The following is a 23,139-nucleotide window of genomic DNA, read 5'->3' as shown; positions in this document are numbered from 1 at the left end:
ATATGAAGAAGAAACATCTCAGAAGTTGTATTTTGTACCATGTATAATACCACGATCTTGCTGCGGTTCTTCTCTGGAAAACTCTCTTCTCTTGTCTCTTGGCTTCTGAGGATGTACAGCTGCTTTTACACCTTACTTTTTATGTATATAAAGGTGACCAACCTGTGTGTGTGTGGCCGCATTACGTTCCCCAACTCATTCCTACAGAGACCGCCTTAAAGTACACAATTGTTGTGTACCAACGTTATTGCTAGTTGAATCCTCCACTACGCCGTGTGTGTGTGTGTGTGTGTGTGTGTGTGTGTGTGTGTGTGTGTGTGTGTGCGTGTATGTGTGTGTGTGTGCGTGTGTGTGTGTGTGTGTGGCCTCATTCACCAGGCCTGGGTTCACCCAGAGGTAGGGGTCACCAAAGGTCAGACCTGTCAAAGTTTAACGAAAGGAAGTACATACTGTATATTCTCTAATAAGCACCAAGCTTAAACAGGCACAGAAGAAGTCTTCTGTCCACCAGCACAATGCATGTCCCATCTGTCTGGGGATGGTCCACGCCAGTAGAGCGTTGACGGAGCCTGTGCTCAGGCACTCATCCCTGGAGAGGGGGGTCACTTACATGGAGAAAGTGCGGGGAAGACTCCTCTCCGAGTTGAGGGACCCCGCTTCGTCTGACGGCGAGGAGGCTGAAGTCCGCACTGGTAACTGGGCTGACCACATCGAGTATGTTGAGGGCTTAGCTGAGTTTTAGCCAGAGTTCTCCGAGAGCGCCAGCCAGTCGCAGCTTGAGCTGGCTGCTCCTCATGATGATGATGACGTGACAGACATTGGTTTGAATGTGCATGATTTGTGTATCATAACTGGCCCACCGGTATACAGCACGCACACCGCTGATACTACACATCCTAGAATGCACTGCAACAGCGGCCAATCAAGACTTGCGAGCCCCGGCTGTGTGAAGCTCGAGCTTCAGGGTAGGGATTGTGTAATCAGAAGCAGTGAGAGCTGTACAAGACAAGCTGCGCCTGTGGGAGGGTCAGGTGCAGCAAGGAAACTTGGGTCACTTTTCCTGTTGCCAGACAAACCAGGTCTCCACCACTGTGTTCCCAACTGAACAACTGCGGACCTGGCAGAGTTCACACGGCTTTTTGCCGACTTTGGAGCTCAGAAATTTAAATTTGAACAGCTCAGTAATCCGTTTGTAGTTGACATGAAAAGAGCACCTGTAAACATCCAAAGGAGCTGACAGAACTCCAAAACGATGCCCCAAGCTCCGCCTACGGCAGCTCGATTGCTCTGCACGTGTGGAAGCACATATCTGTGTAAGCACACCCTCACTCCACCCTGAGTGTCCACAGCTCAGAACCTAACCACAAACATTAATGAACCTGCAGCCAAGAAATGATGCCAAGCATCTGGCTCTGGCAAACGGACTGCTTATGGTTGAAATATTTGCACATTTTAACCAGATTGATCACATTTGAAATATTCTTATTTTCTTGATGGTGTTGTGAATGAAAAAAACTGAATATTTAAGGTTTTCTTTCGAAAAATATTTTTATATAGTTTTAAATAGTTTTCTGGCTGTTTCAGATGCCTGTGATACAACTTTTTTTGGAAATGACTCAGTGAAAAACTGCTGATAGAGAGGGAGACAAAAACAAATTAATGATGCTGATTTATATAATATATATATATATTTATATATTATATTTATATAATATAATGTTTCTCCCTGTTCAGCCCTCGGCTTAGGCACAGCGCCTAAGAGTTTTTGCGCAGCGCTTAAACGGAATGATCGTGAAAAGGCAAACAACAGGGAGCGTTCTATGGGCTGATGGGTGTTTTTATAATTAACACAGTTTTCTAACAAGGACAGCACCTGATACATTTGTAATTTCTAACTGCAATTACAGCATTACGCCGATGTTGTGGCAGTGCTGTATCATAATCAGTTCAGCAGAAAAGGCACCGCCAAAACTGCCAACGAGCAACTAAAGTGAAATTAGAAGAAGTGAAGTCTTTGATTTTAAGCTACAGGTAAGGCAATGCTTTGATATTTTGTGTTTCTTTAAAAATGTGAAGGAGAGCATGAAGAGGTGAGGTTTAATAAAAACCAAAAAGGGTGCTGAAATGCTCTGCCTCTAGTTTTGACCTAGAAAAAACCAGCTGTTTGCTGTCTGGTTTGCTAATCCAGCCATGGGCAAAGTCCTCTCGAAACAGAGGCTGGATCACTGTATAGTGGAGGCTGTCTGAGGCTGTCTCCCTGGCTTAAGACAAAAGAGGTCTTCCGTTGGCCCCCCGGTGTACAGGGCACATTGGACCAGGGGCATCGCAACTATCTGTGAGTGATGTCTGTGCTGCCGCCAGTTGGTCATCACCACACACTTTTGGTTTGTTTTATTGTTTGGATGCGACAGCCCCTTTGGTGGCACATTCTGTCCTTTCTGCTGGGTCTAGGATTTACTACAGTTCTGGAGGTTTGACTTTGGTTTGATAGCTGCTCCAGGGGGCGTGAATATAGTTCCCATATGTGGTGTACCTCGTTCCTCTCCTTCAGGGAACAAAATGTTATGACTATAACTTCTGTTCCCTGAAGGTTGCCCTGCTCCAAAGCTGGGCTCAGTGAAGAGCGGCTATCAAACTGAGGATGACCGTAGTTACAGATGTTTATATGTGCAGGCGGAGCCTCACATGCTACTACAGATGATCTGCATAAAGGCGTGAATAAAGGTGTCTTCAGTCAGGCCGCGCGAGGGTGCGATATCCCATACTATATGTGTTGTAGCTCGTTCCTCTCCTTCAGGAAACAGAAGTTATAGTCATAACATTTCGATATCAGTGCTGCATTGTGGATGCCATCAGTGAAAACTAACCAGTTATGAACAGATGTGAACCTACGTGCCTCTGCAAGGATGTGCAGAGTTTTTGAATGTGTGCATTATGAAGCTGGAATATCAGAAATAATCAGTCACACTGCAGCTCTCTCTTCAACAGACTCTTTAACAGACTGTGAAGGAATTCTGTGGTTGGCAAGATGGCGTCGTAGTGTGAACACCTCGCCTGTTGGAATCCGGTGAGGTTTACTGAAATATCTGTCTAAAATACGTGTTCACCTGGTGAAACGTTATAAGCGTGCGTAGGAGTAACTCTATAATGAGCCTGGGTGAATATTTTTTGAGAATGCCTCGCTCCAAATCTAAGAAAAATACTGCTTCGGAGGAGCATGCTAGCGACGCTATGGAGCCTGCTGTGGTTGAACCTGAAGATGCTAACGAGGTGGAAGCCGCTGCCGAGGTCGAGGAATCCGGGAGCGATGTGAACCCAAGTATTCTTTTGGCTTTGAGCAAGATAACTGACAACATCACAAAGTCATTGGATGCTAAGGTCAACACTGTGCTTGCTGTTATACGCGAACAAACATCTCAGATGCAGGCTTTGGCAACACGGATCTCAGGCGTGGAAGACACAACGGATGTGTTGCAGGCTAAAGTGACAAAGCTCGAGAAACAAATAACCGACATGGCAGATCACATAGATGATTTGGAGAACCGCAGCCGCAGATGTAACCTTCGTCTGGTTGGGCTGCCCAAGGGCACGGAGGGACAGGATCAAGTCACTTTCATGGAGACTTGGCTCCCCTCCTATCTCAATCTCACAACTAAAACCGGGAAGATCAAGTTGGACCGCGCTCACCGTTCCCTAGCACCGAGGCCGGGCACTAACCAACGCGCCAGAACCATCATCATGAAACTTCACAACTTCGCTGATAAACAACGAGTGATGGCCGCAGCCCGGCGCCTTGCTACAGAGGCGAACCAGCCAGCGGACCGGATCAGAGTTTCCTTCTTTAATGATTACTCAGCGGCGGTGGCCAAGAAACGCAAGGCTTTTGACGAGGTGAAGGGTTGTCTGAGGAGGAAGAACGTGGATTATGCCCTTCTATACCCCGCTACACTGATACTGTCTGTCAACGGTGTGGTGAAGAGATTTAGCACACCGGAGGGCAGCTGCGACTTACGTGGAATCGCTACCCTAAATCTCTGTAACCACCGGACTATACCTTTTGTTTAACATTGTGCCTGGACTGTGCCTTATGAAGCAATGTGAGTATCTGCCAAATTCAGGCGTGTGTGACTATGCCCCTTTTCTTTCCTACTGCTTATAATCAACCAGGTGAAATGTTCTACTTCGCCGTTTTCTTGACAGACTGTAGTGTGTTTATGTCTATGAGTAGGCGCGTGTTAAGCGCATGTGGTACCTGTCGGCTCTCAGGCAGGAGTAGGACGGTCTTTCCCTACATGTTTAGTAGGGTTGTTGCCAAATTACTATTTTTTGAATGTTTTGTTGCACAGCTCTTTGTTCTTCTTTCTTTATTTGCTTATTTTACTCTTACCCAGTGTGTGGTGGATCTCTTGGCTCAATATGCTTTGTATGATACATGAATAATACCAACAATGAATAAGCTGCGAGTTTGCACCTGGAATGTACGGGGTGTCCACAGCCCTATTAAGCGGAGAAAAATAATTACATGTCTAAAGAAGGATGATATAGATGTTGCTATGTTACAAGAGACACATCTTGAAGACACAGAGCATTTAAAGTTACAACAAGGGCCATTCGGACAAGTATTTCTCATCCTTTACAACAAGAAGTAGGGGAGTAGCAGTGTTGATTAGGAAAAACCTACCTTTTATAATATCTGACTGTGTTAAGGATCTGAATGGTCGCTATGTGATAATCAAAGGAATTTTGCAAGGTCAAAATATTGTAATGATGAATGTGTACTTTCCACCTGCCCACCCAGTCACCTTCCTTACCAAAATGTTTCTGGATTTAGCTCCATTCCTTTCTAACTCCACTGTTATTGTTGGCGGTGATTTTAACTTAATTTTAAATCCGCTTATTGACAAATTTCCACATAGTAACGTGCCCCCCTCTCCTCAGGCCAACACGCTCCATGCTTTATGTGAGGAGTTTGGGCTTATTGATGCTCGGAGGTGCACCCATCCCTCTGATAAACAATATACATTTTTCTCGGCCCCACATAAGTGTCAAACCAGGATTGATTATTTTTTTCTGCTAAGAACTGACTTATATTCAGTTTTATCATGCGACATAACCAGTATAATTATATCCGACCACACAAGAGTAATTATGGACTTTAATCTCAAAACAATATCAGTCTCGTCACTGGAGACTTAATACCATTATTCTTAAAGATGAGGAATTTACCTCCAACTTCTCTACTGAACTTAAAGCATTTCTGGAAATCAACACCTCATCGGCCAGCAATGCCTCCGTCTTATGGGAAACATGCAAAGCTTATGCCAGAGGATTAATTATTTCGTACTCTGCAATAAAAAAGCGCCAAAGACAGGAGAAACAAAAATCTTTAGAGTGAATTGACGGATAAAGAAAAAGCATATATTGCCTCTCCATCACCACCATTGTGGCAAGAAATCACGGCAATCAGAACAGCTCTAAATTGCCTTATTACCAGGGATGCAGAGAAGAAAATGAAATATACTAGACAGAGGTTTTATGAGCACGGCGATAAAGCAGGCAAATGTCTGGCCTATTATGTTAAGAAGCGTGCAGAATCCCAAACTATTGCAGCTGTATCTGATAAAGGTGGCCACAAGGTATACGAAAATAAACTGATAAATAACTGTTTTAAGAATTTTTACAAAAACCTGTACTCTTCTGAACAAGCTCCAGGGGGAGAGCAACTAATGGACAATTTCTTTGCCCAATTAGATTTGCCAAATTTGTCAGAAGAGCATAAGACTGCCCTTAATAGTCCCATAACTAAGACTGAAGTGATCAAAGCTATTAATACATTACAAAATGGAAAGTCACCAGGACCTGATGGCTTCTGTTGTGAATTTTATAAACAGTTCCACAATATTCTTGTAGATCCTCTTCTTGATATGTTCAATCACTCCTTGGTGGTCTTTCTTACTGTATACACTGGGTAAATTTGGTTTGGGGGAGAACTTTATAAAATGGATCAAAATTATTTATACTAGACCACAGGCAGCAGTCTTGACTAATGGACTCAGGTCTGAATACTTCAATACTCACAGAGGGGTGATGCAGGGTTCCCCTTTATCGCCCCTCCTATTCGCTTTGGCCATAGAGCTACTTGCTGAGGCCATAAGGGTGACACCCACAATACGTAGTTTAGAGATTGGACAGCTGTGTCATAAAATAACCTTATACGCGGATGATGTTCTAATCCTTCTGACCGACCCTGAAACATCTGTACCAGGTCTTATTGATGTGATTGACAGATTCAGTTGTTTCTCTGGTTATAAGATCAACCTGGCTAAATCAGAGGCTATGCCCCTTGGTACTCTTTCAACAATACGAACTACTGTACCTTCCTTTCCTTCCAAATGGTCTCCACATGGGTTTGTGTACTTAGGAATCTTCATCACCCCATCCTTTGATCAACTATATAAAGCCAACTTTGCACCCTTATTTTGTAAAATTAAGCAGGACCTAGAGCAATGGATGTCACTTCCTATTTCCTGGTTAGGACGCATTGCCCTGGTCAAAATGAATGTGTTGCCTAGGTTATTGTATCCTATCCAAATGATTCCTATTTTGTTTTCTAAAAGGGTGTTGAAGGATATAAATGGGTGGCTCAGCTCTTTTATTTGGAACAAGCGTAGACCTAGGCTTAAGATGGCAGTATTATATCTACCAAGTTCGATGGGTGGCCTGGACTTACCTAATATTAAAATTTACCAACTTTGTGCCCATTTAAGATTTGTAAACGACTGGGTTAAGGTTAAAACTTCAAGCTGGATGGATATTGAGACAGCATTATCACAGTGCAGACTAAGTGACCTATTATTTTTTAATACTTTTAAAGAAATCAAAGCTTTTTGTGCAAATCCTGTAACAATCAACACTCTAAAAGCATGGCAGCTTGTCCGCCGTCTTGAGGGAAGATCAAATATAACATCCATTTTCACCCCAATAATAAATAATCCTGCTTTTCCCCCTGGTTCTTCGGGCCCTGGTTTTCAACAATGGTCTAATAAGAATATTAAATCCCTCAGTGACCTATTCTCAGATGATAATCTTATGTCATTTGAACAGCTGACTAACAATTACAAATTGTCCAAACAAGATTTCTTTCGCTTTTTGCAAATAAGGCATTATATCATTCATAGCACAACCCTTATTGATCACCCTGAAATATCTGTTGTTGAGAAATTTACCATGTACTTAATGTTTTTTCTACTACTGATGCGCAGAGGGTCCGAGGTGTGTGGGAGAAGGAGTTGTCTGTGACCATAGATGAAGAAACGTGGGATACCATTTGGTCTCTTGGAAAAAAGTTTTCAATTTGCACTCGGACAAGAGCAATACAACTCAAGATTTTACACAGATTACATATTTCACCTCACCGCAGGCATTTCTTCAACCGCTCTCTCTCCCCTCTGTGTCTCAAGTGTAAAACTGATGTGGGAACTCTGACTCATTGTTTCTGGTCTTGTCATAAACTTCAAAGATATTGGATTGAAATTATAAGTGAATTGGAGAGAATTTTTCATATTAATATAGAAATGGACCCCATGTCCCTGATTCTAGGTCTTCCAAGTGACTATTTGAAAACAGCAGTCAACAAAGGATTGTATAATATTCTAACATTTGCAGCTAGGAAAGATATTCTTTTGCAGTGGGTCAGTGACAAGGTTCCTTCTGTCTGCGGTTGGCGCAAAATAATTTTTGAACTGATTCCTTTAGAATATCTTACCAACGTCATGTATGGCGCCCATTTTTGGACTATATCGGTCCAGACCTTTCCTCCACCCTATTAAAAGGACTGCTGTGGACTTGAACGACATTCGTGCACTGTAAGACTGATTCACCACCTCTTGTATGATGCCATATGTTCATCTCTCATGTAAGAGCTGTCGTGTTTGTTTTGTTTTGTGTCTAGTTTTGTAGAAACTGTTTGTTTGTTGAATGGAAACAAAAACTGCAATAAAAACAATGAAAAAAAAAAAACAGATTGTGAAGCTGCAGAACGCAGAGGTATCTGTTGGTAATGATGCCCCTCTCTCCCTGTGTGCAGGTGAATACTGAAGCTGTCGGTGTGCTGAGTGACTCTGACTGTGAGGGTCGACCTCAGAGGAAACACAAACTCTCCTCCACTCACACAGGTACACCTCCACAGAGACACACCTGGGGTCCGATTCAGAAAGGAGGTTCAACAAACCCTCAGTGTAACCCCGGACTGTGGGTTGACTTTCTCTGAGTTAAAATTCGCTGGCTTTTTGGTTTCAGAACAGCTGATCAGAGTTAGTTCAATCAACACTGAGTACCACCATGGCAACGGTACACAAAAAGAGGTCCTCCTACGTCACACCAGTGGAGCTCGAAATCCTCATGCGGACGTTCAGCGAATACGAGCATGTTTTAAGAAAAATAAAGTAACACGGCTGCAGCTGCAAAAGAGAGAGAAGCAGCATGGGAAGAAACTGCTGCTCGAGTGAACATGTACGTTTGAAATGGTCTATTTATTTAATATTTAATCACGACCAGAAGCTAAAATTTATATTAATTTAGGAGCAATCCAGCGGGAGAAAAACGTACATGGAAGCGATTAAAAATAAAATACCAGAACATCATTCAAAGGTGCGGCTCAGGCAGAACAGGCTCATGGCTGAACCTCACATCATATTTTAAATATTAAACAAATTAAATATCATTCAGTGGCTGTTTTAATGTGCATTAGCTTTATCCCTCACATGATGCTGACTTCATATTCATTATAATTCATGTTGATTAAACTGAATTGTGTTAGTTTAAAAATAATAATAAATAATAATAATAATTAAAAATAATAATAATAACTTGCGGTGTCTTATTTGAGTGCTCTCAGCAGTGATGGTGGAAAATCTAAACATTTTGACTGTGACACAGATTTGTCTTTTGATTTTTTTATCATAATTATAAAAGACTTTTGCAAAGGGCTCAGAGCACCACAGAGACGCAACATTTTTTTATTTTATATGTAACCGCTCAAACACACGCGTGAGACGGGCTGAATGAATGAGGAAGTCGAATGAGGGTTTTATATTCTAGAGGGAGGAGACAGAGCAAAACTCTGAGTTTCCTGAAGAAAACCTGCTCCCAACCAGGTTAGGTTCACAGACTCAGTTACCATAGTAACCAACTCAGAGTTAAAGTCACCTCTCTTTCTGAAACAGCAAACCCGAGGTTTCCCTCATTTCAGGGTTAACAAACCCGCTTTCTGAAACGGACCCCTGCTGAGGTCAGAAACCACCTGCAGAGAGAATGATATTTGTGTGATGTTTTTCGTGACGTGTGTGTGATGTTTGTTGTATGTTTGTGATGTTTTTGTAATGTTTATGTTTGTGTGATGTTTGTGATGTTTGTGGGATGTTTGTGATATTTTTGTGATATTTTTGTTATGTTTATGGGATGTTTGTGTGATATTTATAATGTTTGAGTGATGTTTTTGTGATGTTTATGATGTTTGTGTGATGTTTGTGATGTTTGTGTGATTGTGTCATGTTTGTGTGATGTTTGTGTGATTGTGTCGTGTTTGTGTGTACCTGTCAGGGGACACAGTCTCAGCCAGCAGACAGAGAGCTACCTACAGATGTAGAAGGAGTAAGAGGGAGCAGCATGACGGCCACATCACGGATGATCATAAACACACACTGTAAGAGACTACAACACACACACTCATCTCTTTAGCCGTTAACCAACACACCTGTGACCTGAGGCCCTGTGCAGGTACGGCTCTGTGTTCTCCAGTGAGGAGGAGGAGGAGGAGGAGGAGGAGGAGGAGGTGGTGACCAGTCCTGCTCAGACCTCCAGACTTCATCCTGCAGCAAACACAGAGAGGAGCTGCAACGTTCTGACAGGCAGGTGGAGAGAAGGCACAGGAGAATAATACAGCTGTGTGTGTCTCTGTGTGTAACTCACTGTGTGTGTGTGTGTGTGTGTGTGTGTGTGTGTGTGTGTGTGTGTGCGTGTGTAACAGATGTGTTGTCAGGAGTGTCCAACATCTTCACGTTCTGGGGTTTGGAGAGTCGGGAGGAGCAGAGATACCAGGAGGTGCCGTGCTCCCACAGCCTCCCCTCACCTCCTTCAGCTGACCTGCCCTCCTCTTCACTCTGCCCCTTGAGCCCTCCTCCTCCTGTTCCTCCTCCTCCCCCCCTCTTCTCTGGGAGGCAGAAGGAGAAGTTGGAGAGGTTGGAGAGGAGGCTAGAGACCCTGCAGAGGCAGATCACCAGGTTGGTCACAGTCTTCATCAATGGTGCAGACTCCTCTGATCTATGCAGTGATCAGCTGTGTGTCTTACTTTGTGTTGCTACAGAGCAGGTAATAATACAGTTTTAGCTTATGTTCAGGTATGTGTCTGTTTGATGTGTGTGTTTCCAGGTTGGAGTCCTGCATGTCAGCAGACATCAGGACCATCATGCAGCTGCTGCAGAGGCAGATACCCATGATCCCCCCATCCTACAGCACACTGACATCCACCCCTAATGCGCCCTGCTCCCCCATCCTGTCCCCCACGGCTCCGTCCCCCACCAGCACCCTGACCCCGTCCTCCCCTACGGACACCAAACAAGTGACCAACCCCCAAACTGCAGCAGCTACAGTCCAATGAAGAACAAGGTATGTGCAAACCTAATGCTAATAATTGACCTGTTGACTTCAAACTGCTACAATTATTATTATCAGCCTTTCATTTTTACTATGCTGTTCTTGCTAATTTGACACACATTTGTACCATTATTATTGGCTTTGTAACCATAAGTATTATCTGTTGTTGTTGATGATGATGATGTAGCATGGACATGTGCTGTTGTTGCTCTCTTTGCCTGTCTGTCTCTATCCTTCTCCTCCCTCTCTCCCTCTCTTGGCCCATCCAGTCTCTTCAGATGTTCAATATGAGTTTGGTTCTGCTCGAGCTTTCTGCCTGTAAAGGGACGTTTTTTGCCAATGTGCCGAATGTTGCTAAGTGCTGCTCATGGTGATTCTTGTTGGGTCTCTCTCTAAGTAACAAAGAGTACGGTCTAGACCTGCTCTGTCTGTAAAGTGTCTCGAGATAACTTTGGTTGTGATTTGGTGCCCACTTTATCACTCAGATGATGGTAATATGTGTTTGTATGATATTATTGGATGTAAAGGTATGATAAGATAAGATAAGATAGTCCTTCATTGATCCCCTGAGGGGAAATTCGGGTGTTAGCTGGTTTTTTACCAGTGGGAAAGCGGCTTAAGATACCTCAAACAAACAAAGCAAAGACTTTAGAACAAGTGTGTGGGGTTACAGCAGTTAGTCCGCTTACCTGTTGTAAATGGGTGCCTGTCTTAGGGCAGCCACCCGGGATTGCTGTTCTGTCTTTAACTGGCTGAACTGTCTCTGGTGGTCCCCACAGTTACGGTGCTCCTGTCTCCAGCTGTCATGTCTGGTCTCCCAGTTATGGTAGTGGTCTATCCCTATTCTGATGTATTGTTTGCGGTCCTTGCTAGCTAACACATGAGGTCCCGTGGTGAGTGCAGACCCTAAAAGTTGGCTAAAAGCAGGTTGAACACCTCGGCCCCGTGGTCCTGGGATGAGCGCAGGTCCTAAAAGTTGGCTAACTGCCTCTTGTAACTCCACAGTTGTCAGACGCCAGATTTCACGTGGTCTTTCGGGGATTTTCAGGATTTCGGGGTCTTATTTATGCGTTTCCCCCTTTCACTGTCCTTCAGGTTTAAGGAGGATGGTTTAAGTAGAAGGGGTGAGACTCATTCTGGTGGCTCCTCTTTGGCCCTATATGGCATGGTTCTCTGCGATCTGGCCTCTCCCAGATGGTACGCCATGGGAGCTCCCACTACAGAGGGACCTGCTGTCTCAGGTGAGCAGGGCCCTGTTTCAGGCCCCAGCAGTCAAGGCAGTTCATGCGGGCAAATACATGCTTAACGAGAAAGACTGTTCCCCGCTCTCCGGTTCAAAGGTTCAAAGGACTAGACCCATTCTTCGCCCCAACCCAGTTGGGGTCCATCGGAGTTCCATCTGCCCCAGCCAGTGGAGCTACATTAACTCTCCTCTCCTGAAGAATAGCTGGAGGTTGAGCAGCTCCAGTCACGGACAGGGGCCTTGGTGGAATACATCAGGTGCACACAGGCCCTCAGAGAGACTGATCAGCTCCTTATCTGCTTCCAGTCAAACTGTGTGGGTAGGCAATTATAGAAGCCTAAGCTGTCGTGGACACAACCCAGCAGGCATATGTGCTTTCAGGCATACCAGTCCCACCTGGGGTTCATACACACTCGACCTGGGTGTTGCTGCTTCATGAGCCTGGCTTCTCTTGCCATGATATGTGCAGCGACCATGTGGTCATATCAGTGCACATTTGCAAGGTTCTACCATCTGTATGTAGCAACCAGTCCCTCATTTGGTGAGGCCCACTCCAGTTTACAAGTACTTAGTCCTCCACCATGTCCACGCTGAGTCCCTGGATGGAAACAGGAGTCACCGGTGCCTTTGCTCTCCTCAGATCCACAACCAGCTCCTTTGTCTTTGCCACGTTGAGCTGGAGATGGTTCTGCTCACAGTATGTGACAAAGTTTCCCACCAAAGTCATGTATTCAGCCTCCTCACCGCTGTTGATACATCCAACTACAGCAGAGTCTCAGAAAACTTCTGAAGATGGCAGGACTCTGTGTTGTAGTTGAAGTCCGTGGTGTAGAGGGTGAAGAGGAAGGGAGACAGGACTGTCCCCTGTGGGGCCCCAGTGTTGCTGAACCACTCTGTCTGACACAGTGTTGTAACTGCACATACTGTGGTCTGCCAGTCAGGTGGTCCACAATCCAGGACAGGGGAGGAGCATCCACCTGCATCGCTGTCAGATCCTCACCAAGTAGAGCTGGCTGGATGGTGTTGAAAGCACAGGAGAAGTCCAAAGCCAGAGGAGGTGGGGTGAGAAGGACCCTTACCTGAGGGTGGGGGGCTGTAAGGAGGGGGAGGAGGGGGCAGTGGAGTAGCTGGTTGCTGTAGGCAGACAGCAGATGGTGCCGGGGGGGATGTGCAGGGGCCGTGTCAAATCTGTTGAAGAACAAGCTGCCATCAACTCTTCTGCTGCCAGTCAGCCTGAAACTGGTGATGGTCTTCATGCCACTCCAGACCTCCCTCATGCTGTTCTGCTAGAATTTTCTATTTCAGCTTCCTCCTGTAATTGTCTTTAGCCTCCCTGATTTTCACCTTCAGGTCCCCTTGAATTGTCCTCACCTCTTCAACATTTCCATCTCTAAAAGGACCTCTTTTTGGCATTCAGGATGGCTTTGATGTTCTGTGTTACCCACGGCTTGTTATTTGAATAACAAAGGACAGTCTTTGCTGGGACAGTGCAGTCTACACAGAAGTTAATGTAGTTAGTAACACACTCTGTGAGCCTGTCGATGTCCTTTCCATGGGGCTTACAGAGTGCCTGCCAGTCCGTCACCTCAAAAACAACTGCTTGTGTTTCTTCTTTGTTGTTACATTTATACGCATGCTCTATTTCTTCTTCTCTGGTTTGTTGTATTTGTGTGGCTGCGTTACAGCGCCACCCACAGGCTGGTTGTATTACAGCGTTTCAGCGGTTTCGTGGGGACGCAAACATTTCCTGAGACGGCGCTGTGTTTACGGAAAACTTTTTCAAAACGAAGTCGGATCCGTCTCCGTGTGGGCATGGCCTTAAAAATCATTATTTTATTTATTTGTCTCATGTCACTCTAGCTGTGTAAATGTAGTTCATGCATGAGAGCGGCATGTGCACGGAAACACAGACAGATCGTGTCTGTGTTTATTCACTGAGAGAGAGAATTACATTTTTTAATACAGGACGATCCCAACCTGACGAGGGAGAGAGAAGACGCGGATCGGAGAGATGATTTAAAATCAAGTGATCCACATGAAGTTAATCAGAGTTTTTAATCATGCAGCGCAGTGAGGAGGACACAGATCTGTGTGTATTTCAGGCTCTGCTCCTTGCTTAATAGCAGTCACCATCTGTCCCGTATTTTCATGCACAGTTACCATAAAGTATAAACTACATGTTCACATCACATGGCGTGAATGACACGAGCAGAAGATAAAACCAGCGTGCAGATCATCATAGTTTATAATAATGCAGTGCGGGGAGGAGACCGACGCTTCAAAATGTGGATCTGTGTGTTAATCACGTGGATCTATCTATGTCTGTCTGCCTGTCTGTCTGTCTGTCTGCCTGTCTGCTGTGTATCATTAATCTGATAAACACAGAGCTGTGGAGGAGCATCAGGCTTCGTGATAAAACTAAGTTTTATATCACGTCGTCACTCTAGTCCTCGATCACCCGCTCCCTCCCTGTGTTTCCTCACCTCGGTGTTTCCTCACTCTGTGTTTCCTCACTCTCAGTGTTTCCTCACTCTCTGTGTTTCCTCAACTCTGTGTTTCCTTCCTCTCTGTGTTTCCCCACTCTCTGTGTTTCCTCACTCTCAGTGTTTCCTCACTCTCAGAGAGCGGCACAGTACGAAGTTTTAGAGTTGAATCAAAACTCACAGAAACTCACGGGTCACATTGCTCCTCTACAAACCGTCCCTGTCCTCACACCTGCTGAACTTCTCTACTGCTACACACAGTACAGAAGCAGCATCCAGCCAATCAGAGAGCACGACAGCCAGCAGCACCAGTCGAAGCCCGGAGATCTGCTGTGGTCTTTGGACAGCAGCTATCACACCAAGGAAGTTCCAGTTTATTTACTGTCAAACAACTCATCTGAGCAGAACTTTTCATTTATAACCAAACATATTTGTGAGCTCTTCACATGTTTTCTGTAAAAATACACATTTTTAAATGGAAATAATTATGATCCATTGTCCCTCTGAAATGTAACAACATTTTAGAATGTGGCATCAGAAGAAAATACTGAAGTAAAACAGAATACCTCAAATTTGTACTTGTGTGTTCAGATATTAGAGGATGTAGTGACATTTCATAGCTGAAGGGGGCGTCACAGAACAGAAGAGGAGCAGGACGTCCTGTACAACATGAACATAAAAGACGTGGTGTAGAGACCCCACCCCACCACCATTGTTATGATGATAACAACAGTGCACAGCGTGAGCTCGGCTCCTGAATGGACTGTGGACATGACAAACATGTACTTCAGCCAATTAAAACAGTCCCACCTAGCATTAGCTAAACAAGCTGCTTTAGCCTACAATAGAACAAGTGTGCATACCGGACCATTTGAATTATACTCAATGATAAACATGTTTGAAGGTGTTTTTAAAATACCTTTTATATCTGGATTCAACTTCAGTGCCTTCAGCCGTTACTTCATGATGACAGTCCAGAGCTACAAGCAGCAACACAGCGTTAAAGCTCGACCAACACTTAGATGTTTTCATAGGATCTTGTCATCAGCCCGATACACACAGTTTTATTTTTCTACATGAGCTTCCAGACGTTCTTCCTAAACTGCTTCTTCCCCTGAGCCACACAAGCAGTTTGAACACTACACTAATATGGAAATGGTAAATGGACTGTACTTTTTCAGCGCTTTTCTAGTCCTGCGACCACTCAAAGCGCAATAAGAAACTTTTACACATTAATGAAAACAATAAATATAATTAAAATCACTTACACACAATATGTATATAATCCACATGTTGAAATAGAAACACAGACATGAATAGATACTGATATTAAATGTTATTTATGTGTGATCATTGGTTTAACATCATTGTTCTGTATTATGTCTGTTTGTGTCCCGCCGAACTTTGACCCCTTCAACATTTTATTCATAGAAACTGTATCAAACATGAAAGTCAAACACTAAAATATAACTTACTTATTTAATTTTTCATGTAATATTTTAATATTTAATATTAATTATCTATGTTTATATTTGATGTATTTTAAATGTGTTCTTATTAGTTCAGTTAATGATTATTAATGTGAAATAAAGCACATTGTTCACACCTGCAGGGATTCACCTTACTAAGTGTTAACTAACCTTTGACAAACATTAAAGTGAATGTGATTACCTTTGTTTGACTTTGTGTATTATTACATTATTAAAGGACAACATATGATACATTAAAGGACAGGTGTTAGTCTGTCAGTGTGATGTCACTATGACTCCATGTGTGGCTGTTCACTGGTTTCGTTCAGTGTGTTGTGTTTTAAACTTGTTCTGCTGCCCCCTGCTGGCCAAAAATATATGCATTAACACAGCTATTAATCTGTGAAAACTGGATATGAAAACACATCATGTTTTTAAAGCTTTACATTAAAAAAAAATCTGAGCCCAGCCTGTAAAGTCAGAGACTTATCCGCCCTCCATCAGCTCTATAAAACACTGACCTGAGGTTTGTGTTAAGTCAGCTGTGAGCGGCTCTATGGAGATTGTTCAGTGAAACAGAATAAATTCAGTGCTTCTCTGCAGTCAGCTGATTGAGGAGGTTTACAGGAGCGGAAGGTTTCTCTCCAACAGGATAAAAAAAAAAAAAAACGACGACTGTCTGTGACTGTGTTTCAGCGTCTGTGTTCAGCTGGTTTACATCTAAAACGTTTGGATAATAAAGACATCGTGATGGGGGACATCAACCAGGACATGGATTAACTGGAACTAAAACAACACCAGTAATTAGAAGTTGGGTTCTTTAAGAGTACCCAGAACCCGGTTGGACCCTGTGACCACCATGCTGTACTTCCAGGTGGTGATCTTGGCAGCGACGGTAATGCTGGTGTATTACTGTGAGTTCACCGACACGTTCAGTCCAGCAGAGCAGGGCTTCACCTGCAGAGACCCGGCTCTATCTAAACCTGATCCTGGACCAGAACAGGACAGCCGCGTGCAGCCCGTCATTCTGTACTCTGCAGTGGGGGGACTGCCAGTGGTACTGGTGAGTCTGACTTGTTTAAATACAGTCAACAAGAGGTGTGCTCTTTGTTTGCTGGTACAAGTTATCTCCCTACAGCAGCGTTCATTCAGAATGACTGTATACACCTTTGAATCACAGGAAGCCAATCTCAACTAGAGAATAAAAGCCTCGTTACAAGCTGGAGTTAAAGGAGAACATAATTCTTTATTGATTCCCAGAGGGGAAATTCAGGTGTTGCAGCAACACAAAGACAAAATAACAGGTAAGTAAATTAAAAAAAAAAATTGTCAAATAAAACAGGAGGTATACATGTAGTAAAATAAAATTCACTACACAGACAATTTAAGACGTTGTGCAGTAAGTTAAAGTAACAGGTATGAGATAAAGTGAGTTATGATTCATAGCAGCGAGTTCTGTAAACAATAGTGCACATCAGGATCATATGAGGAATAAGACGCAGTGCAATGAAAGGTGCAATATAAAAAGTGTCAATAAAATGTAACCATCTAGTTTAACAGAAAATAGAGAGTACAGCAGTAAAGACAGAACTATATATAGCATGTATCTACAGTATGTATATGTATATGATGTAGTATGATGTGGATTTGTAAATGTAATATCAAAGTAAAATTGCAATAACATAGTATGATTTAATATATAGTCTGTGGTATGAATAATAATAATATAATGCACAGTACAGCAGTAGAGACAGAACATGGACTGTAATGTGTTGTTGCATGGTTAATATGAATATACTTATAGAATAGTGAAATATAATTTATAATAATGACTAATATTAAAAGAAGAAGAGAGACAGGTGTGTGCGAGGCAGGTGATGGTCCACAGCTGCTGGGAGAGTCAGAGCTGTGAAAACTGACCCTGTTGTCAGACCTTTCAGAGCAGCAGGGCTACATAAGCTAACAAGCTAACAGCAGCTACACTTAGCAACAGTTGTTACTTTAGCAAAGCTAACAAACCCTAACCCTAAACGTTTAAACTAAAGAGGGTTCAGACAGCAGCAGCTGGACTAAAACTCTATGTAAGTGTAACTGTTGTGTTTTAACCCTCAAAAACGGTGGCTCCTCTGCTCCTCAGTCAATCCAGCTACTCCACGTAGTGCTCCCCATACAGGACTGGAGTCTCCCCTTTTGACTGGATATTCAGTTTCTGTTTCAGTGTTAATCTTATTCTGACTGATGCTAAGCAAGTAATAAGTACTAATCTCTGCTTACTGTGTCCTGCAGATCTCAGGTGTAGAGCTTGTAATCTTCCTCCTTCCCTACAACTCCAACAACCTGTACGACCACAAGGTGGTTGTCATGGGAGACTGTTGCTACTTGAATCCCATGGTGCGCAGGACCTTCCGTTTCCTTGGTAACCTCAGTAATATATTACAACACTGCTACAAAATAACTTGTCTTAACTTGTATTTTTAAATCTAAAGTGCATTAATCATTTCATCATCAGATCGTCGTTTTACACCTGTTCACCTGCACGTCTGAAACTCTTTGTATCTAGTTATTAAAGTCATTAAGCACATTGTGTGTGTGTGTGTGTGTGTGTGTGTGTGTGTGTGTGTGTGTGTGTGTGTTTTCTCTGCAGGTGTGTACGCCTTCGGTCTGTTTATGACAGACATCTTTGTAAATGCAGGTCAGTTAATCACAGGAAGTCTGGCTCCTCACTTCCTGTCTGTGTGTCAGGCTAACTACACTGCTCTTGGCTGTGGAGACACGACACTCTTTGTCAGCCAATCAGAAGCTTGTATGGGTGACCCTGATGACATCATGAGAGCCAGGAAGTCGTTTCCGTCCAAAGAGGCGGCGCTGAGTGTGTTCGCAGCTGTGTACCTGGCAGTGAGTGGCTGTTTCCTCACAGAGACTGTGTAACTCTGGTTTACATTCAGGTGAATACATCTCTCCTCTCTTTCAGATGTACATCATGTCATGTGTGGGCTCAGCTGGAGGTCGTCTGACTGCCCCCCTCCTCAGCCTCTCATTGGTCAGTCTGGCTGTGCTGACAGGTGTCAACAGAGTGGCCGAGTACAGAAACCACTGGAGTGATGTGATGGCAGGACAGGCCATTGGGGGCGCTGTTGCTGTCTTTCTGGTCAGTTATTAATTGTCTGATTAGCTGTAGCTTCTCATACATTTATCTAATGAATCCCTGCAGTTACTTTTTAAACATAGTTAATAATGAATACTTATAATATGACACTGTGAACTTAATTTACATTTTAATTCATTCATGTGTCTTTGAAAGATGTCCTGCAAATCTCTTTCCTTATTCATTTTCAATCTCAGTTAATTTGTTTACTGCTTTCAGTTCAGTATTATACACTGGTTTGTTAAAATAGACAATTTGGGTCACATTAAAAACAATTTGGAGGTTTAAACAGACAGATGACAAACACAAGCAAAGTCCAAAGACAGAATAAATAAATAAATAAATAAATAAATAACAGAAGTAACAAAGCACGAGCAGTGCTGCAGAGGTGCTCAGTGCTCATGATCAGCTCCTGTTTTATCACCTGCTGAGTTAACCTGCAGGAAGTTTGTTTCATCTCTCATCAGCTCTGCAAATGTAAAGTGTGACGAGCATTCAGAGCGTTTGAATGATCGTCAGCAGAACAGTTAATGAGATGTTCTGGTGATGAATGATATGAGCAACAGAAGTGGACCCAGTGTTGATCCTTGGGGTTTCCCTCGTGTTCCTTCCACTCCGTCACCTCCTGATTAGTGGAGGTTAACACAGCAGCAATGTTCATGCCTGTGGTAACAGAATCTTCCATGAGCTGTGGTCCATGTTGGGTGCTCAACTCAACTCAACTCAACTCAACTCAACTCAACTCAACTCAACTCAACTCAACTCAACTCAATTTGCTGATATCACACCTTTCATACGAACATACAGCCCAAAGTGCTTCACATGAGAACAAACAGACAGAAAATAAGTAACACAAAATAACTTTTTTTGACAAAGTCATATTTAAAAAAACAGTAAAAACAATAAAATGCTAGAAATCAGGAACTGTTTAAAGTAGAATTGTTACTTTCATTTCAGTTTTTAAAAACATGTTTATTTTCTTTTGTACTAAAAGTGAGAATTCAGATGTAGATAAATTAATTCAACAATTGAAAACAATTACACACAAAGGCAGAGTAGTTTGTTATCGTTAAAAAATGTACCCACACATACAACATAGTTCAGAAGTTCAGAAGCTCAGAAGTTGATAGTGATATTCAACATTTCTGTAATCAACAGTAAACAAATACTTCCTGTCCATCCCTCATGTACTGATGACACAGTTAAAATCAATGACTTTGACTCCGTCATTCAGGGTAAACTGGGACTCAGAGAGTCAGACAGTCTCTCTGACACTGTATCTCTGTCCTTCATCCTTAATGGAGTCTGCTCTAATGGACTGACTCGCTGCAGGACACTCATTCACTTCAGTGAACTTTTTCTTCTCGGGTTAAACGAGTCATGCACAACGGTCCTGGACGGGACAAAGAGCCAGGTCACAGAAACGACCCAAACCAATGGATGAAGCTCCTCCCCCTGCAGTCACAATGAAAATATCCCAGCATGCACCTCGTGTATTAGGTTTTCTTTTTTGTTGTCAGACTGTGTTTGTTTCCTCGTGATATACAAAGGACCTGTCCTGCTTGTGCAATATTCTGTTTGGAAGGAATAAAACTGTTTATAAATGTATAAAACTGTTTATAAATTTATATAACTCTTTATAAATATATAAAACTGTTTATAAATGTTTATAACTGTTTATAAATTCATATAACTGTCTAACACTGTATTGTATTGTGTTGTTTCTGTCCTCTCAGGTGGTGTTTGTAGTTCAGTACTTTAAAAAGAGGCGTGTGATGTCTCACAGTCTGTCAGATGCAGGAACAGTCAACACTGAGGAGGCATTACCACATGTGAAGCACAACATGCAAGCCAGTGATAAATACATTGTTACACAGGTGAGGCTTACATGTTACACCTTCACAGCATACACCAGGCTCATTTGTTAAAGATACAATGTCAGAAATTTAATTTTTTGTGCTCTTGAGCAACTCCCACTGGCGATAATCAGTAGTCGTGAGAGCACTCTTCCCAACTTAACCAGACGTGACTTTCCTCACTTTCCTTTTTAGACTGTTTGCCTTCATCTGAACGTCGAGTTTGTTTCTTTTTCTTTGGATTTTCACTTATTTTTGAAGTTGTATCTGTAGTCATCCATCTTTTCTTTGTTTGTTCAGCCATCGTAGATCACGGTTACCTTGCAATGCTTACAGAAACCGGAAGTGCAGCCACTTAGCTCTGCCTACACTGTCTGACAGACCAACCACTGCTGTGATGTTTTCCGTGAATATTGCCACAGATACCCAGTCTGTAATAATACTATATATTGTAAATGCAAAGGCTTTCATCAGTGGGCCATAGGCTCAATCACCATTGTGTTAAGTTATTCGGTGGTAGATAGTGACTTAAAAGAAAATGAAATTTAAATGAAAAAGTTTGAGATTGTTACTTTAAGTATTTGTTGTTGTAATACTCAATTCAGCCACAGGAGTCTGATAGCATTACTACCTCTGATTCTGAATATATGAATATAAGCATTTATATTTTCTCTTTCATAGTTTTGATTTGTCCGTGCACTGTACACATAGTATAAAGTTAGCTAACATGCGAACACACAGCATAAAGTTAGCTAACATGCTAATACACAGCATAAAGTCAGTTAGCATACTAACCAATGACTGTATATAGATGGACGACTCGTCTCCATCCACTCAAATTGTACGAAAGTGAAACCAAAATAGCCCCATGATAGGCGCTGTCATCTTGTGATGATGACATCATTGGGAGCCAGAGACTAGAGATCAGCGAGTGGAGCCGCCATAGCCACTTCCGCTAACCAAAACACACACTTACCGAAAAAACAGCAAGGAGCCTGCACCCGGCCGTATTTAACAGCAGAACAGCTTCTTTGTGTTGGTCTGAGGTTAACTTTCACAGGTATGGAAACTTCAATGACTGTAGTGATTGTTTTAGTTTCGTTTCCTCTCACGGATCATCCTCCACTCTGCTAATCCGGAACTGATTGGCTGCAGGAGCCGTATTGGTCAATAGAGCTGTCAATAAAATATCTGGCATGTATTTTGATTTTATAGTTTGACCCATGTCCCACCTGTTAACATGGAGGAGGCGGGCATAATGACCTATACTGCAGCCAGTCAGCAGGGGGGCGCTCGAATTGTTTTGGCTTCACTTTTAGGGAGCTGTCATGTAGTCCATCTTTTTATACAGTCTATGATACTAACACACAAATAAAGTCAGATAACATGCTAACACACAGTATAAAGTCAGATAACATGCTAACACATAGCCTAAAGTCAGATAACATGCTAAGACACAATGGGCTCAGTGGTAAAGTCGGTTGTCGTTCAATCGGAAGGTCGGAGGTTCGATCCCCAGCTCCTTCAGGCTACATGTCGAAGTGTCCTTGGGCAAGACACTGAACCCGAAATTGCCAACAGGTATGAATGTGATAACTGATTGACAGTTGGGCACTTTACGTAGCAGCCTCTGCCATCAGTGCTTGGATGTGAGTGTGAATGGGTGAATGTGATATGTAGTGTAAAAGCAGCTTTGAGTGGTCGCAAAGACTAGAAAAGTGCTATATAAGTAGAGTCCATTTACCATATAAAGTTAGATAACATGCTAAGACACAGTATAAAGTCAGATAACATGCTAAGACACAGTATAGAGTTCAGACTTACAAACCCCCCCTATTTTTTCGCTCTGGCCCCTCAGGGTTTCTGTATCATTGTACAAATTCTATTTTAGAGACAATTTTTAATTAAAATACACTAAAATAATCTCCTTTTCTGCAGAGCCCGGGATCCTCCACAGAGGTCACATGACTATGACCCCCCTGAACAAGGGGAAGCAGAAGACACCTTTTCTATGTCACTCTTGGACCTTTACAATAAAAGACCATAACCAACATCTTTTTAAGCTCCTTTTAGCAGCATTTAATTTGATCATAGCTATCACCACAATCATCTACTTTTCTTCTGTTGTTTAATATCTGCTGCTTTAAAAAAAAATAGGAAGTGGGTAGTGTTCTCCCAGAGTAAGTTCTATCAGGTGCAGTTTCCAAGACAATGCAGCTGTAAGCCAGAACATAGTTTCATTAGTTTAGTTACTATATAGATGATTGTACATGTAGCATGTAGCAATCTC

The 23,139-nt window shown here is 42.8% G+C and overlaps 2 protein-coding genes across 2 annotated transcripts in view; both read left to right on the top strand.

The window, feature by feature from the left end:
• Window positions 1-14,800, top strand: part of LOC138611130 (voltage-gated inwardly rectifying potassium channel KCNH6-like) — a 141,878-nt gene extending 127,078 nt beyond the window's left edge. Inside the window, exons 18-24 of the mRNA XM_069684082.1 lie at window positions 8,087-8,174; window positions 9,601-9,703; window positions 9,778-9,908; window positions 10,040-10,280; window positions 10,429-10,618; window positions 11,848-11,894; window positions 14,563-14,800. Of these exons, the coding sequence (XP_069540183.1) occupies window positions 8,087-8,174; window positions 9,601-9,703; window positions 9,778-9,908; window positions 10,040-10,280; window positions 10,429-10,618; window positions 11,848-11,894; window positions 14,563-14,800 (1,038 nt within the window). The remainder of the gene's footprint in view (window positions 1-8,086; window positions 8,175-9,600; window positions 9,704-9,777; window positions 9,909-10,039; window positions 10,281-10,428; window positions 10,619-11,847; window positions 11,895-14,562) is intronic.
• Window positions 14,801-15,331: 531 nt separating this feature from the next.
• On the top strand, window positions 15,332-22,817 carry LOC138611870 (phospholipid phosphatase-related protein type 5-like). The gene is made up of 7 exons (XM_069685124.1): window positions 15,332-15,342; window positions 16,704-16,911; window positions 18,135-18,264; window positions 18,493-18,743; window positions 18,820-18,996; window positions 20,730-20,870; window positions 22,788-22,817. Exons 2-7 carry the CDS (start codon window positions 16,708-16,710, stop codon window positions 22,815-22,817), a joined length of 933 nt encoding a protein of 310 aa, XP_069541225.1. The 5' UTR covers window positions 15,332-15,342; window positions 16,704-16,707.
• Window positions 22,818-23,139: the final 322 nt, after the last annotated feature.

This window comes from Semicossyphus pulcher, unplaced genomic scaffold (genome assembly GCF_022749685.1).
Source record: "Semicossyphus pulcher isolate SPU_LCO1_2020_fin unplaced genomic scaffold, fSemPul1.0.p SCAF_7, whole genome shotgun sequence".
In the NCBI taxonomy this organism is placed as follows: Eukaryota; Metazoa; Chordata; class Actinopteri; order Labriformes; family Labridae; genus Semicossyphus; species Semicossyphus pulcher.
Note: the sequence above shows the minus strand (reverse complement) of the source record. Positions and strands in the feature narration are given on the sequence as shown.

Coding starts and splice junctions, on each gene's coding strand:
- LOC138611870 (XM_069685124.1), top strand. CDS start 16,708: ATGCTGTACTTCCAGGTGGTGATCTTGGCAGCGACGGTAATGCTGGTG. Junction 18,265..18,492: donor CAGGACCTTCCGTTTCCTTG/GTAACCTCAGTA, acceptor TTTTCTCTGCAG/GTGTGTACGCCTTCGGTCTG. Junction 20,871..22,787: donor ATAAATACATTGTTACACAG/GTGAGGCTTACA, acceptor CCTTTTCTGCAG/AGCCCGGGATCCTCCACAGA.